We start from the raw sequence: 17,121 nt of genomic DNA, 5'->3' as shown, positions 1-17,121 counted from the left end.
TTGGCTTAATCAGTATGCTATTACTTCTTTACTAATACCTTTTTCCTACATATTGGAACTCAAGTTACTTTTTGGATAGAACTGCATCATTCAAAATAAAAGGTATATTTGTAATTTATAGTCTGTGAGAACTAAGAAATCTTTTGCCTCAAAGTATCAAACTGGGCATGTGTCATCCTTGTTCCCCACATGTGTATCCCAGTATACCATGAGCAGCAGTACATCCTGCCTTGAGAATGGGAAAAATATATGTGAGGCAATATGTTGAATCAAAATAAAACTATGTCTGGATTCCAATGTGGAGTAGTAACTTCTTTATCAGTAGTTTCTTCCTACTGGTTATATGTTGGTATACATTTCTGTAGATATGAACTTTTACTTGGAGGCTTTCTGTTTCAAGGAGACCCTAACGTAAATATGGCTTCAGTTATGTCTAGGAGTAAAAGCTGCACCAAATGGCCTTCGAGGTAGCCCTGTACACTGATAAATTGACAGCTCCTTGGATCTGGAGATGATCAGCAAAAATTAGATAAGTGTTAAAGCTAATGACATTGAGAAGCCTCTCGTATGCCTGTGCATGCCTTACCCCGAGCAGCACTGGAAGTACCAAGTCGGTTACAACCCTGTTTTTTATTAATGGGTATGTTTTTATACTAGATGTTCCTAAGAGATCCAAACTAGACCAGTGTTGAATTTCTTACAGTATGAGCTTTGTGCTAGCTTTATTTTTCTTCTAGAGAGAAATTTTTAAGTGGGAAGGTGTTTTTGTCTTTTTCAATTTGAGGTTTCTGTGAGCTACTGCAGAATGAGAGTGAATTTCCCTCTCGGGCTCCTAAGGGAATAATCAGTGTGTTTGCTGAATTTTAGTCTTGGTGCCAATTACACTAAAAATTACATTTCACTGTAGGAATAATACGCAAACAGTTCTCCTGATACTTTGCAGATCTCCACAGAGGCAGGACAACAGCTTTTAAATGATGTTCTCTCCGTAAATGGGGCTTCACTCTGCAAACCTGACCGTGGAATGGGCACACTAGCGGCATCCTCACCGCCTAGGTACCATAGCACAGCAGCAATGGTAGTATGCAGCCAGCCGCGACCATCTTTTCTGACATGCATATCCAAAAAAGCTGAGGCCTCCTCTCTGGTATTGGATGCTATTGCTCTGTCGGGTGCTGTAATGCACAGTATTAAAAAATAATTTGAAGAGAGCAATATACATTTTGTTGAGTCCAGCAGCCTGGCGTTCCAAAGGACAACGCCAAGACCACTTTCTAGTTTTCTGCATTTAGTTGTACAGCAAGACTTGCAAGAGTTTGCAGTTTCAGCTAGCTATGAAAAATGGCATTTTCCTTTTAAATGGAAATGAAAGCATTGCTCCTGTTATTGAAGATTTCAAAGGCTAGCAGTATTTTTTCTTATATGTATTTATAACTACATGCCTGAAGTGTCTTGTATCGTGTAATGAAGGATAGTAATGCTTCTTCTGAGATCCTAATGTTAACAGGCTTTTGTGAAGCTATAGAGCTTTCTCCCTGCAGTTCTGTACCTGAAGGTTTGCTTCATGTCACTTACATCCTCGAAAGCCTGAAATAATGTATTTTAACAGGCCTCACTTTCATTTAGCAAATGACGGACCCAAAGGAACCTTGCTTTGTGCTACACTGTGGGAAGCTAATAATGCTAAACCCAAGGGAGGAGTGCTTTTAACTGTATTTTTTTGAGGTTTACCTGGGTAATGAGATGTTTAGTCAACTTTATTGGTCTTTTATTCCTTGTTTTGTTATTCAGTGCACATTTTTCTGTCACTGATGGAAAATTTTGGCTCCAAAATACACCTTGTTCTTATCAGATGGAATACACATACTTGTGAGGCAGGAGTTGAACTAAAATTTTATTTTGTTGTAGACATGGTGTCTTATGTGTTACAGTTGAAGAACTGAACCTGGATGGAGAAAAATTCTGTCTTTGCACAATGGATAGTCCTTGCTGGAGTGGGGGTGTCTATAAACAGCTTGTTTTTTCCTCCTATCTCTCTCCACTTTTCTCCTACTTCTCTGCAATGACTTCCATGTTCATGATGAAAATAAGATTTTTTTTAAACTGTAATTAAGTAGAAACTTGAATGCTGAGCTCTTCTGTCTTCCATATCATAGTGTGTCATAGTGTATAAATAGAATGAAAAAAGTGTAATATAATATATTGTGCCAATTAATTTACATGATGATAACAGTACACAAAATATTTCACTTACCTTCAGCACCAGTGATTACATAAATAAAAGGCAAGTCTAGCTGTGGATCTTCTCTTTGAAGTCATTATCACCTATTCAGTATTTTACTGTAGTTGCCTGCAGGTTTTGCACTGATACTTCTACACGGTTCCTTTCTGGGCTTTGTTTTATGCCTTCTACCAAACTTTAAATGAAAATAATTCTAAACTAGGCAAGTATGAGGTAAAATAACCTTTAAAATGATCTTTTAAAAAATCTGTTCATGCTTTGTAAAGAATTTTGCTTTTTTTAATGGACCTTTTAAAAAGAGTTTCAGCTCATTTTTAACTCTCTGGCTGCATACTGAGTGTTGTCTAATGTGTCACTGCATGTGTATTCTTTTTCCCTTCTAATAGGGCCCAAGGTATTGGATCTAATTTTGCATTTACCTCTCACAAAGGATTTTTATCCTCACCATGCCTGAGCAGCCATAATATGTGCTGTCATTTGCCTTATATCATTAAACCCATATGGTATTGGGCAAACAAACCAGGCCTGAGATTTAAAAATAGGAATCCTGTAAAAATTTAAGAAAGGCTATTAAGGAATATTGCCTATCTGTGTCAGGAAAGGAAGCTTTTAAAAAAAAATCAGAATTATGTCTTGCACTCTGTTAACAATTCAGTTAGTTAGAAAAGGGGAGAAGTACGTCCCATTCATCTGTGTTGAAAGTCATAAAAATATCCAGCAGTATATGATGGATGCTTGCCAGGAGAACTACCAGCTGGCAGCAGGAGGGAAGAGGAGAAGGGGAAAAAGAAAGAATGTATGATCCTATCCTTGACTTTCAGGGGCTGGGTGGGTGTCCGGCCAGCCAGTCACACAGCCTAATGCACAGTATTGCTTTTAGTGGCTTCCTCTTAACAGAGGTGTCATCTTGTGCTTGCAGGAAATCATTTTCATCCAGCCTGCTAACTCCGAGCGAAACCCCGTGCATGGCTGGGACTGCGAGACCTTGGCTCATTATCAACTTGGTAGTGCAAAACGTGAAGAGTAATTGGCTATCAGAAAAAGAAAACAAATTAAGACACGGTTCAGTGGAAAACAATGGCTTCATAGTTTTCTCTGGAATTGGAATGTTTCTTTAGTATCTGCCATATTTCAGCTGCTGAATGATAAATAGGCTATAATTATAAAGAAACATTGTTTCACTTCCAGGCATGCTTCTGGTGTTCCAGAGGGTAGATACAGGCAATACTTTTTAAAAAAAGTGCTGGGACTGAGCTGCTGTAAATCAGTGCAGCTCTGTTATGCTGGTGTACACCTTTGCAGGCACTGCTCTTGTTGGCCCGATTCACTGTGGGAATAGATTTTGCCTGTGTAAAATCTCTCTGCGCAGATTGTGTCCTAGTGTGTTATGGAGCTGTAATTTGAAATGTTTGTGCATGCAGGTGACACTGAACAGAGGTGCAGGTACAAGCAATTTGTGTGTATTACAAATGGAGTTGAAGCCAATTCTGAATACAAGTGTTGGTCTGTTATCCAAAAACTTATGCTGTGGGATAATATTGTGCAATATAAAAATACAGGCCCATTCATAAACCTGCTCTAGTATATTGGCTGTACTTATTAGGAAAGATAATAAATGATCAGTCACCAAGTGGTCATATTGTCTTTTCTTTCTGTTTTATAAATAAAGGAACAATGTTTAATATACTAGAATCTTCTCTTTTCCCTTCCTACTGCTTTGCTCATATCTGAATTGCACATCGCATGCCAAAAACGTGTGTTCTGAGGAGCATCTTGATTGCCAGAATTGTTGTTTGTTATCTGTAGTTCAAGTTCAAACATCCTTAAAGTTGAAAAGGTCTAAAAATCAATACGAGACAATTTTAGATGATGATTTTAGAGACAGGTTATGAGAATGATAGATGCTTCTTACTGGTTTGCCCATTTTCTAAGACTGAGACTAGTGGCTGAATTCTTCTACCCTCCTAAGAACTGCTAATAGTCCGTAGCTTTTTGTATTGTAGTATAGACCGTAACTCAGGGAAACATCCCCCTTCAGCCCAGTTAATGAAAGCTATGCGCATGCCAGAGGTACAGTTTGCACATCAGGCTAATTTGAATGAAGATGGACTTCGATACCTGTTCAAGTGTCCTGAATCAGTGCCCTAGAGTATTTAGGAAGATGCTGAGCACTTGCCATAAGATTGAATGTGCTTAACTAACGCTGACACTATATGAGCTCCTGATCCTCAATATCTTTCTAAAAATTAAATGTCAATCTTCAGATAAGCTTAGTGATTTCAGTATTCAAGAGCTAACATTAATCGACCTTGATTAGGTCAGCTGCTTTTCTGGTTCGTTAAGTGGCAATGGTTAAATAATTTAGGCATTTAATTTGACCTATGTTGAAAATTTTGCATACTGTCTTCTAAGTTTTACATATGTATTTTAAAATACTGTCACGTAATTTCTGTGTATCCACTGTTTGTGTTTTGCCATTACTTTTGTGAATTGCATGGAGAATGGAAAGGCAGAAGGAACTAATCTCCCCTGTTTTTTTAATTCTAACTGCCTTTTTATTATTACTGCCTTTTTATTATAAGATAAAAGTAACCAATTAAAAAAAAAAGCTGCATTAGTTTGAAACTGCATTGAAAGTAGTGGACAAAATCAGTATTGATAAGTGGGAAAAGGAAGGACAAAATCTACCAAAAAATAAATATATTCTATTTCATAAGATGATGTCCAAATAAAGAGCTCTAGTACAAGAATGGAGAGTAGGAGAGTTACCTGACCAGTATCTTCATGCAGTTGGTATTTTCAGGTGTTTGAGTTTGGAAAAAATAGAGTAGGTTCAAAAATATACAATATTACATTTCATTCTTGTTGGTTTGGTTCTTCCTTCCCTCATCTTTTGAGTGCTCTATTCTAAAATGAGTTGCAGGCTGTAGCAAAGCTGGATTCTCTAGCTGTCAGTTACAGGAAGAACAATGTCCGGTTTTTGCTATTTGTCCTTAGAGTGCACGTGCACTGCTGTGCAACAGTATTTCTGGCAATTGAGATCCTTTTCTGAATGCATCTGAGATAGCTAGTAATATGTATTGTGAGAACATAATGAGAATTATTCACAGTGCTTTTTCTGGGCACAACATGATTCAAACACCTGTGGTATAAACTCTAAAACCTGTCAGTGAGGAAACAGAAGAGCATAAGGTAAATTCTTACCAAAGAGTGCAGTGTGGTGCAGTGGGTTTGTTCTCACGCAAATCTGATGGCACTCAGGTTGATTACATCCAGATGAGAAATCAAAGGAATGCTTTCTAAGCAGCTATTTATTGTGCTGAAAGTTTACAGTTAGATTTTATATCTTTTTTCAGCTGAGAAATCAGATGATCTTGGAAACTTCCAATTTGAATAAACTTTGCTATGTGGTAAAGAGGGATTTATGTTTTGAAAACAACTGCTGCTCAATTCCTTTTAAGGATATTTAAAAATATTCTGCAGTTGCTCTTACACATGCATCAGAAATTAATATTCCTTGTGAATCATAATGCTATGCCTATAATACTAGGCTATGCGGACAGGACGCAGTGTTCTGAATCGATCTGATTCATGCGCTGCATGGATTTACAAGCCAAGTGAGAAGGGACATAGTCCACTTTCCAGGTCAAAAGTGAGGGAACATAGGACACATGCCCAGGATGTGCTTCCATTAGAATTTAAGCTGATATTAGTTTCATGGCCATCATACTGACTTCCCTTCTCTTTTCCTCCATTTCTAGCTCCTCAGTCAAACACCCCTTCCTTCTGGAAGTGGTGTTTTTCCGATGCTGGTGAACTCTGGCTTCATGGCACTAAAACAGAACATTTTCAAAACCTTTTTGCTGGGTTAGTTTTCTGCCATGGTCCATTCATGAAGCAATTTATTAAAGCCTCAGATGTGTGGCAGTACCACTCCAAGATGGATGGGATTGTGAAACGGCTGCCTTAAATTAGCTCAAACTTTTGTGGAACTGCCACTTCTGGCAGCCATGGTCCTACCTCTGTATGTCTCTGTATGTCTCTCCTCTCCCATACTGTCTCTGGTACTCATGCACAGCAAACTGAATGCCCCCTGCCTTCCCCAGCAATAAAAAAAACCTATTTTTTTAGGTGAAAAGCTTTTCATTGGCTTAGCAGGCAGAAACAGGGCAGTGCCGAGTCAGAAGACCACCACAATTTGTGTGAGAAAAGGTTTAGGAGCTGGTTTGCCTGGGAGAGGTAGGCTGGGGCAGTCTGTAGGTGACCTGCCCCTCAGGCTCTCTTGTCCTGCATTCCCCTCTGTGCATCTGTGCTCCACCCTCTTTGGATCTCACATAGTCTTCCTCCTCTAGATTTCACATGCCTTGCCAGAGCACTGCCAAAGCTGTACTTCCTCTGGGCTTTCCGTTTAACCCTTCTGGGTACAGCATGGCATGAGATCAAGGAACACAGGTTTTGCAAAAGAATTCTTAACCACAGAAACTTTACAGAATCACAGAATAGCTGAGGTTAGAAGGGACCTCTGGAGATCATCTAGTCCAACACCTGCTCAAAGCAGGGTCAAGTAGAGCAGGTTGCTCAGAGCAGTGTCCAGTTGGGTTTTGAATATCTCCAGAGAAGGAGACTTCACAACCTCTCTGGGTAACCTGTTCCAGTGTTTGACCACCCTCACAGTAAAAAAGTGTTTTCTTATGTTTAAATGGAATTTCCTGTACTTCAATTTGTGCTTATTGCCTCTTATCCTGTCACTGGACACCACTGGCTGAAGAGAAGAGTCTGGCTCTGTCTTCTTTACACCCCCCCCCATCACATATATGTAAGCATTGATAAAATCCTCCCTGAGCCTTCTCTTCTCCAGGCTGAACAGGCCCAGCTCTCTCAGCTTCTCCTTGTCTGACAGATGCTCCAGTCTCTTAATCACCTTTGTGGCCCTGCACTGGACTCACTCCACTCAGTCCATGTCTTTTTCGTACTAAGGAGCCCAGAACTGGACACAGCACCACAGATGTGGTCTCACCAGTGCTGAGTAGAGAGGAAGGATCACCTCCCTTGACCTGCTGGCAATGCTCTGCCTAAGGCAGCCCAGGAGGCTGTTGGCCTTCTTTGCCCTGAGGGTGCACTGCTGACCCATGTTCAACTGCCTGTTCACCAGGACCCCCAGGTCCTTCTCTGCAAAGCTGCTCTCCAGCTGGTCAGCCCCCAGCCTGTACTGGTGTGTAGGGTTATTCCTCTTCCCATTGTTGAACTTCATGAGGCTCCTCTTGGCCCATTTCTCCAGTTCGTTGAGGTCCCTCTGAATGGCAGCACAACTGTCTGGTGTATCAGCTACTCCTCCCACCTTTGTGAACATCTGTGAGTAGAATTTCTGTTAATGTTTCAGGGTGGGCAGTCTTTTCTATCCAGCTTACTGTGAAATACGGTAATGTAATCTACACCCATGAAAAAAGACTTGTATTCTTAAGAAGTCATCAGTTTTGCTGCTGTGACATTGTCTCTTTTGAAGGGTGAAATTTCTGTGGCTCTATTTATGTGCTGGTGAAAGCCCTATTGTAGATTTGAATATGCCAGCACAAGAGTGGTTTTGCCCGTATTTAGCTGGCATCATTAGAAAATTAATGTGAGCTATAAACGCAAAAGAAGAAGACTTTACAGTAAAAGCTGTATCTAAATACTGCATAACTGTTTGCAAACTTCTAGTATTGCCTCTAATACTGTTGTGTTCTGTTATATTGGCTGGAAAAGCTTAGTCTGCAGCCCTTGTAACTCCTTAATCTTCCCACCTTGCAGACCTTCTTTGTAGAAGATCTGTTACTCTGTATAGATGTACTAGATTTGAGAGCTCATCAAATTAGGTTTTATTTTGAAATTTGTCTATTGTCAACTGTTTTTCCTGAAAAGGACCATTGTCAGAAGCATAAATCAATAGGTTTGCTTTAGAAAAGTTTAAACGTGTTCAACTCATAATACAGAACAGTGCCCAGCACTTCTTACATATTTTTGTAATGTTACTTTCTGTTCTCATGTACAGAAAAGCTTAGGTTTACTGTTAATAAAGCTACTGGAATCTGTGGTTGTTGCACTCAGCCAGTACATTCACCATGTGACTGAAAGGCCTTTCCTAAAGGCATCAAGTATCAGGATCAAATAGTCCTAGGAGAAACTTGGAATCACCTTTAAAAAGAGATGTTACTGTGCTTTAATTTATCATGTCTTATAACATGGTTGTTAATTCTGTTTTCTACTAGCTTATTTCCTTTCAAGAAAGATTGAGACTGTAAAATTACTAACACAGAGGTAGATCAACAGGTGTTTTATAAAGGGAGGTAAGAAACTCTTGGTGATTGTGTTGTAATCCTTTTTAAAAGAGAATTAATTGAGAGAATAACTCAATTTCATCATATAACATACTACCTTTGGAAGGTTGTTCTGTACATCCAGAATGTTAATTGTTTTACAGGAACTAGTAGTTGTGATTCTCTTATAAGAGAAAGGAAAGTTTCATAAATTTTATATCACTAAACTGGCCTTTCAGTAAAATCAGAGGGAATGCAGTTAAGGATTTTGTCAATTTGTTAATTATCCCTCATTTCTCATCTCATTTCTGCATAAATAAATTTCTGCAGAAAATAAATTTCTTAATTTATCTCATTTCTGCATAAATAAAAGAAGTTGCCCTAGTTACTTAAAAAGAGGCCTCAATAATTTGGACATTTGAGATTCCAGGCATTTTGGTATAGTCTGGTTTGATCTCATGACTGTGCTATTTGGTTGATAATATTCTTCATATGCTACTGAATCTGATGGTTGGAGTGCTCTGGTGTTGCTCCTTTCTCATGGAGGGGGAAGAAGGGTGGAGGAGTGATCCTGACCTCGCTTTATCATATCACTTTATCAGCTGCTCAGCAGTTCAAAGCACGGTAGCAACTGTAGCCAGGGTAAATCCTCTTTACTTTGTGTTATGTAGTTTTTCATGAAATCTCTGCAGTACACTATTCCATGAAGAAAGTTTATCAGATCAGTGAATGTAGCTGAAAACTCAGAATAGTGATAGTAAACACCTGTTTCTTATCCCAGTCATCTCTTGCTTGGTTCTCATTTACCACCAGTACTTTTAGTGCATCCTCTTATCTGCTTTTGCCTTGTGATCCTATTGCTGATGCTTTCATGTTATTGTTGCTTTTGCAGCCTTTTAACTAGCCTAATAATAACATCCTGTTGCTAATCTTCATTCCTCTTGTAGTCTGAGAGATCAGCTGTGCCTTACACTGTTAAAAGATTGATTTTTCTCTCTCTAATAACTTGTTAGCCTTGTTTTACTGCTATAACATCTCCCTTTCTACGATGAAGTCTTTAAAACTTGACTCTGAAGTGTTGGGTTTTTTTCTTGTAATAGCAACATAACTCATGCTGAAAAACAAATGTAGTCATTATGCTATTCTTTTGCCTGGTCCCCACTTTTCAGCCTTCCGCGTTGTCAGTATTTCAGACCATGCATTTATATGGACCTTACTATACTGGGGGTAACTGTAACTCCATTCTTTCTCTTCCTCTCCATCAGTATTGACTAGACCTCTTTGATGCAGAAGCTCTTTATCATGTGGCTATACAAGTTTTCTTTTCTCTGTTTGCATATCCTGACTTATTTTCCCTTTCCCCCTGTTTTTTTTTTTTTTTTTTTTTTTTTTTTTTTTTTTTGCTGAGAAAGAGCTGACTATGGTGTGCGGGTGTTCAGCAGCTCTGATCTTTTGAAGTTTTGTCTTTGTTCGTTCCCATTTTGGTCATCTATCATTTCGGTGCAAGCCCCCTGCATTCCTTTTAGAGCTGTAGGCAATATGTCTTACAAATTGCCTCCGATCCTCATAGTTCTCTTGCCCAGTTTCCTTTACCAGTGAGTAGAGAGGAAAGGTTGCCTTTCAGCAGTTCCCTTTTGCCCAACAGTGAGTCTACCAAGAGAAAGGACTGCAACTGCAGCTGGCCTGCATGTAGGTTAGAGCAATTTTAAATGGGGACAGTAGATTATTAGACCCTAATGCCTCTTGCCTGGAGTTTTCGAGAGCTCAGAAGTCATTGGCAAAGTTACTGAGTGCACTAGTGTCAAAGAAATCAATTCACTGAAGCTGTGAGTACAGCTGCCTCTTCCTGTTGAGCTACGCCTGCTTTCACCTTCATTTAAATAAAAGTAAAATGAAAAGTCTTAGGCCACCTGCTAGCTGACTGTTAAAGCTACAGCTGCTAAATGATGAATAAATGGTTAAATCCCACAGTTTCCAATTTTCAGGAAATTTGAGCATCTCAAAATTTGGCTTTCTTTCAAAACACACTCCCTACGTCTGCTCCCCCTCTCCCCAAATTTCTCATCAAACAAGTATTGTCAAATTATCATTTCAGAATCACATGGCATGCTTTGCTGAAATGAAACAACAGTGGTATAAGTTTCATATTGCTGCTTAATGGCAAACAAAAATGTAACTGGCTAAAATCATTTTAATTTTAGCCACAAGGTGTTCGGTGACACAGATTTCTTTCCTTTCCTGTTTCCTGATACTTGATACCTTTAGGAAAGGCCTTTCAGCCACATGGTGAATGTGCTGGCTGAGTACAAGAGCTGATGAACCATGCCGTGGGTGCCCGTTGTTTCTCTGGAGTGCCCAGGCCTCAAAGAAAGCTTGTTGCTTCGACTAGGGAAGCCTGCCAGCCTGGGAAATTAGTTTGCTTTTGATCCCACGAGCTCCAAGTTTCTAGTCCTGGGGAGGAATACATACATGGCTTCTCCTAAAGTAGTAGGCTGCAATGCATAGATTGCTTCTCTATGGCTTTTGAGCCATATGGAGCTCAAGTGTGGCCTATATGCTGGAGCTATGTCAGGTGAGCATCAGGGCTCTGCTGGTGTAGAGGGAGGGTGGGAGAAGAGCAGTCCAAAGGACTTGCCTAAGTCAACATCTCCAGACCATCCTGGGACCAAGCAGCATCCAGCAATGGAATAGGGGGTTCCATGAGAAGTTCTTGTCATCTGCAAATGAGTTCTGGATCTCCACATTATTGTGGCTCTCTAAGGTATGTGGTATGGCTCAAGGTTTTTGCCCATATGAATGTTTTGGCATGTACCTCATGGGGTCAGGGAAATGAGCACATCCCTCTTACACTGGACTGCCAAGGAACTGGGTAAAGAAAGTGTCAGGAAAATGGGTAGGTGTTATATCAAAAAATTCACAGGAAACTTTCGGATGGCTCCAGAGTGAAGTGCGTTAGTCCATTAGGCTGCAGCAGATCATTTAAAATGTCCCAGCTACTTTTCTGGCCAATGTCACTCCATCAAAAGTAGGCTGGCATTCCCCCTCCCATCCTCTACCCCCATTTTTTTAACAGAAAAAATAATCTTTTTGTACTGCTTGGAATCTTCTCATTTTTAATTCTGCTTGCCTGTTCTGTTCGTATGATCCAGAAGGATAGTCAAATGTATAAAAGTCTTGCTTTTTTAGGAGCAAAATACTGTTGTTTGGGATGAATGCTAAATACACCAAGCATCATGCTGTGGTTTGTTGTGGGAGGCACACTTAAAGCTGAACCACTTGAAATGGATTTAAGTGATAAGGTTTGACATTCTGTAAAGTGATTTGGATTGGGAATTCTGATCAGGTTCAGTGCCAGAATCAGCAGGGTATCCAGACATCCAGGAAAAGTGCACTACATCTACCACATATACCCAGCACAACTGGAGCTCATTATTAATGCACTCACTGTTTCAGAAATATTTGAACACCTGGACCTGTACATTCTTCAAATGGCAGCATGAGTGACTGCCTTCATTTACTGCAGATAGAACAAATGGCTGCTTAAAAAAACTTGACAAAATACCTGCTGCTTCACTGGACTCCATGTGGCTGCGTGATTCTATTCAAAATTGAGATTATTACAAGATCAAGACCTTAGTTGGCAAAATAAGAAGCTGGCAAACTTCTGGATGATCTGATCTGATTCTAGTATCACGCTGTTATGTGGTGCTGAGCACCGGGCTTAATATATAGGTCTCAGTATATGTTATCTGCCCAGGATTTTAAGCGAGTAAAAGAATTTTCTCAATAATGCTTTTTTTTTCCCCAGACCATGAGCTCAGTTAGCCCAGCAGTAATATTCTGACTTAACTACAACAGCTTTCCTTTGCCCTGCAAATGTATTTCTGTCACGTAATGAGGTTCTATTGTGCCGTGCATATGTTGTTCCTTGTGCGTAAGGAATGACAAGTGCTAGTGCACTGTCATGAGATACACTCATTTCTCAGATGTGCTGTGCCTAGGCACTAGGCCAGAGAAAAAGGGTTTCCAGTATCCAAGAAGTACAGCGTGTCTCACTGCTTCGGCATGGGATTTTGCTCTGGTAAAATGTAGGTCTGTTTCTATGAAAACTAAACCCTTGGGCTGGGTCCTGATGTGCTGATGATCCGTGTCAGGAATGGATCTGATGCAAAATGTGCTGGTTTGTTTAAACAGTTTTAGTTAAACAATGGTATTGTGAAGAAATGTCCTTTCATTTCAAGCAAAAATATTTTCTTTGCTATTTTTATGATGATTCATAGAAGTTATGTAAATTTGGTCTGTTCATTATTTAAATGAGCTCTCTGGCTGAAAGACAGCTGTAGGCCCTTAAATATCCTGATGAAATGGTGCATCTTAGCCCATGCTAATGAGACTGGACATTGCGACACTCAGCAGGAATGTGTGAGTGTGAACTGTGCCAGCTTTATGGTCTTCAAAAATGGCTGTGATCCAAAGGCAGCATTGCTTTTCTGATAAGCCAGTGTTTCCAAAACCTGTGTACTACATACCTGGAATTCAAATGAACCAGCTGCTGAGCCAGCACAGCAGGGTTTACGGAAGTACATTTTGTAAAAGTCTCACACAGATTTTTGCCTTTTATTTCTTTTTCAGTTAAAAAAAAGTCAATAAAAAAAACTTTGAAATAAATCTTTAAAGGGCATATTTAGGCGAGGACTGTGTGTGTTTGGGTGGGCTATTCCAAAAGCCTTACAACACAAAGAGGATAGCAAATATGAATTGCAGAATGTATGCCTTTCTGTACACTGTAAATCAGAGCAGATTTTAAAGGATACATAAGCAAGCAAGACTTGTGAGCAGGGACTCCTTTTGGCAGAAAATTACTCTGATCCTTCGTGTTCACAGTGAAGGAAACAGCTCTGTTTCTTCTCAAATGGTAAGGAAGAGACTTTTCACCACAGAAGAAGCACAAAGAAGCAGGTGCTTCTTTGCACAAGATCTTCCTTAGTGAAACGATTCCAGCTCTGTAAACTTATTTGAGCGCTCACAAGCAACAATGCCAGAAATGCTCACTTGCCTTCTTGGAAGAGAGAAGAGGAATCTGTTGAGGGCAGTTGTAATCTTATGCATGAGTTTCCTTCCCAGTCTTTTCCTTATCCACAGCTTCAAGGTGTATGAAAGCTTACAGGGTTTCTCCTCTTCTTATTAAGAATCAGTCTCAGCCTACTGAGCTGTCTTATAGCTTCTGCAGCTCCAAATGCAGAAATTGGAAATGTGTAAGTCTGGTTTAATGTCTAGGATGTTTTCATTCTGACATTTAGATTGTTTGCTGATTGAAGGAGACAACTAAGCACAGGGGATTAGGAAAGCTGGAGTGACAGGTTCCCAGTTCTGCTGCTTCACCCCACTGTAGCATGCAACAGCCCTCCCAAAGGAACCCTTGTTCACTTTTGAGCTAAAAAGTGTCTCCTTTCAGCATATACTATCATTTTATATTAACTTGTAATTTGGCTAAATTGTTGCATGTTTTCAATAGTTTGGGGGAATGTGCAATCTCTATCAGGAGTCTGCCTTTTTTGCCACTTTCCATTGCTAATCTCATGTCCCCTCTCTGCAATATAGGCCTCTTTGTTTTCAAAATAAGTTTGTCAAATCTTATTTTCTTAGTGTTTTTAGTATTCATTTGTCTTGTTCACTGAACTGTTTTAGTAAGAATCACTAAATCATAAGAACCAGTTTCTCCCACCATTCGAACATTTATGAAAGTTGTAAATTACTAAAATAGGGTGTTATGATAGGATATGCTGATTAGCTTTAGGTGGAGGATGCTATAGCCCAGTATGGCTTCTGTTTCACACTTGCTTTTCTCCCATTGTGAAATGTAGATGCAATTGTTCTGATTTTGATCTCTTTTCAATTTAGACTGGATTATGGACAGGATTCCTTTCTAAAAGGCATCATTGACAGAGCTGTTGCTGTGATTCAAAGTAAAGTATTTATTTAGTAGGGCTTAATAGGTTCTTTCTGGAATAAAGAAAACTCTCACCTAATTGAGCAGTTAAGGACACTGACAGATCAAACCTTCCCAGTACTTTTTTGTAAGCCTGTGGATCTCTCTCAAACCTGTCAGGATAGTCTGTGAAGGGATAGTCTGTGGAGTGCTCGATCTGCTTCGATGTTTTCTCGTAAACCCTGAATCCTGATATGATGTCCTGAATGGGTGCAGATCACATTCAACATATTCTGCTACACATTACTTTAGTACATATGAAATGATGGGTGTTGAATTTCTTTCTCATGTTACCATATATCATCACTGTAAGTTTTAATGACTTTTTGATAGTGTTTGCAGGGCCATAAGGAAGCAACAAAGACAACCCCTTACGTATATAAAATTAAACGTAAGAAATTGAAAGTCTGATTTGGTCTGTAAAGAATTTTGGGCTGTTGTCTTTTAATGCTTTCATTCTGAAGAGAAATCATACTAATTACCTTACTTGGTTTTCTGTATGCTTAATATGTTTAGCTGGTATTTCCTTCCTTACCTGTGTGAGAAGGAAGATGAGATGTTTTGATGGTTGTTGACCGAAGGGAAAAAAAGGGGGGTGTGGGGGGAAGAGTAAAACTACATAATAAAAATCATTTGTATTAAAATACAGTTTTCAGGCTTAGAACAGAGGAAAGCCTTGTAGTGTCCTTTCGTACAGGAGGAGACATTCCTGTCCCCAGAGAACTGCATCCTAAACAACAAGGTTAACAAAGATAAGGAAAAAGAAAGCAAAACTGCTAAAGTTGTGCTTTGTCTCCTTGTCTGTAAAAAAGAATTAATGACCAGAGTGCTCTCAGCAGGACACTGTCTTGCCGCTTCCTCTTTTGTGCCTTGATTGCATGATCTCACTTCAGTTCTTTTAACTTAGAATTAACATGGATTTCTGGTTAAGGGGGATGTATGTCATTTTTGCCAAGCATTTAATGGAATGAGGTTTTAAATCTCAAGGACAATGAACAGGAAGATGGTCTTTATTTTCATCTGTCCAAATAAATATATCGTTGCCATCTTAACTGATAGATCTTTTTTCTAGAGAACAATGAGGTGACCTTTTTTGCTCTGCATAAGAAACCTGGAACATCCAGTACCTTCCTGAACTTAAAATTTGTATCTAATGAGTGTGTAAATGCATAACACAAGCTGATATATTTACTGTCCCTTGAAGAAACTGAGCTGCTAAGCTCCTTATGTAAAGAAAATACTGGTTTTGAGACAACTCCATTTCTATCTCTATCTTTTGGATATTAAACTTGACACTCAGCTGTCATCTATCATGCCCAGCAGAGTAGAAGGAAGCATAGCCACAGTTGTCAGTCAGCAGACTCTGAGTCAGCGTGCATAATATACAAACAGTCACTGAATCTTTTTTAACCCATTATGCTAAGACCAAATGCTAAGCTGAAAAAAGTGTCTCCCTTCAGTCCCCACTATGACACATACTTTCTGCTCACTGGTGTTATTGGGTGGTAATACAACGCTCTCATTGACTGTGGAAGAAGATGTGGTCAAGATCTACCTTAAAGGTGAAACCTCAGGAGGGGAATGTGGCAATAGTTGATCATTGGAAAGCTTTTTCCTGGCCTGTTTTTTTCTGCCTTTGTTTATGGCAGATTTTGAAAGCAGATAGAAGCAGGAAAGGTCTTGACAAATGGCTTTTCACCATGAAAGACTACAAGAGAAAGATCACATGATCTTCTCTCTCCAGACTGGATGGGGAGTTCTACTGTCAGAGATAGCTGTGTAAGTGAAGGAGGTGTTGTAGGGTAACACTGGAATTTGTGCTGCTTCTCAAGACCCACATCTAAATCAATAACTTACCTTCCCTTTAACTAAAATGGAGAGGACTCCTACGTTTTTGACTAAGTTGAAAGTTTAATGAGAAATGTATGTTTTCGCAGAATATGGCAGATTTTTCTTGAAAAACAAAACAACTGAAGCTTCTGAATCTCACTCAAAAACAGACTGCTAATGTGGAAATGTCCCTGCTACACTCATTCTCTTATTCTCTTCATTAAGTTTTCTTCCTCAGACAGATATAGTCTCCCATGGTGCATGACAGCCGAGGAGTCACTAAATGCAGTATGTTTTACCCAGCAAACAGGAAGACCAAAACAGAAATCTTGATAATTTTGGAAGGAAAAAATAAAGTAAAAAACATTTTAAAAATAAAATTTGAGGACCTTTTTCAACAAAAGCATCTTTTTATTAAAGAAAAAAAAGATACTCTCCTGAGGTTTTTTGACTAAACTTTGCTTATTCATCAAGTTGACCTAATGTGAAGAAACTTGAAAATTCAGCATATTGTTAAGCCTGGTTTCCATAAATTTTGTCTGAGGAGAGGCAGCTCATTTGCATACTGGTCCTGTTTTTTGTTCTACTTTGTTGTTACAAAACTCTGAATAATACCACTGGGTGCACACTCTTTGTCTTGCTGGACTGCAGACCATTGCCTTTCTTGAGGATCATCATATCTAACCAGGGTTAGACCATAATTTCAATAATATACAGCTCTGTATATTCAAGAGCTGTAGTGCAAATGGAAATGCTTGTTCTTTACT

At 39.3% G+C, this 17,121-nt stretch overlaps 1 protein-coding gene across 8 annotated transcripts in view; it reads left to right on the top strand.

The window, feature by feature from the left end:
• CDK14 (cyclin dependent kinase 14) overlaps window positions 1-17,121 on the top strand; it is a 338,379-nt gene that overhangs the window by 204,927 nt on the left and 116,331 nt on the right. The window contains exon 11 of one of the 8 annotated variants that reach the window (XM_067291726.1): window positions 3,162-3,358. The exons of the other annotated variants lie outside the window; for them this stretch is intronic. Coding sequence (XP_067147827.1) covers window positions 3,162-3,269 — 108 coding nt within the window. The 3' untranslated portion in view covers window positions 3,270-3,358. Of the gene's footprint in view, window positions 1-3,161; window positions 3,359-17,121 lie in introns of those variants that run through there. 8 annotated transcript variants of the gene reach the window in all.

This window comes from Apteryx mantelli, chromosome 2 (assembly GCF_036417845.1).
Source record: "Apteryx mantelli isolate bAptMan1 chromosome 2, bAptMan1.hap1, whole genome shotgun sequence".
Taxonomy (NCBI): domain Eukaryota; kingdom Metazoa; phylum Chordata; class Aves; order Apterygiformes; family Apterygidae; genus Apteryx; species Apteryx mantelli.
This window is presented reverse-complemented; position numbering and strand designations above follow the sequence as displayed.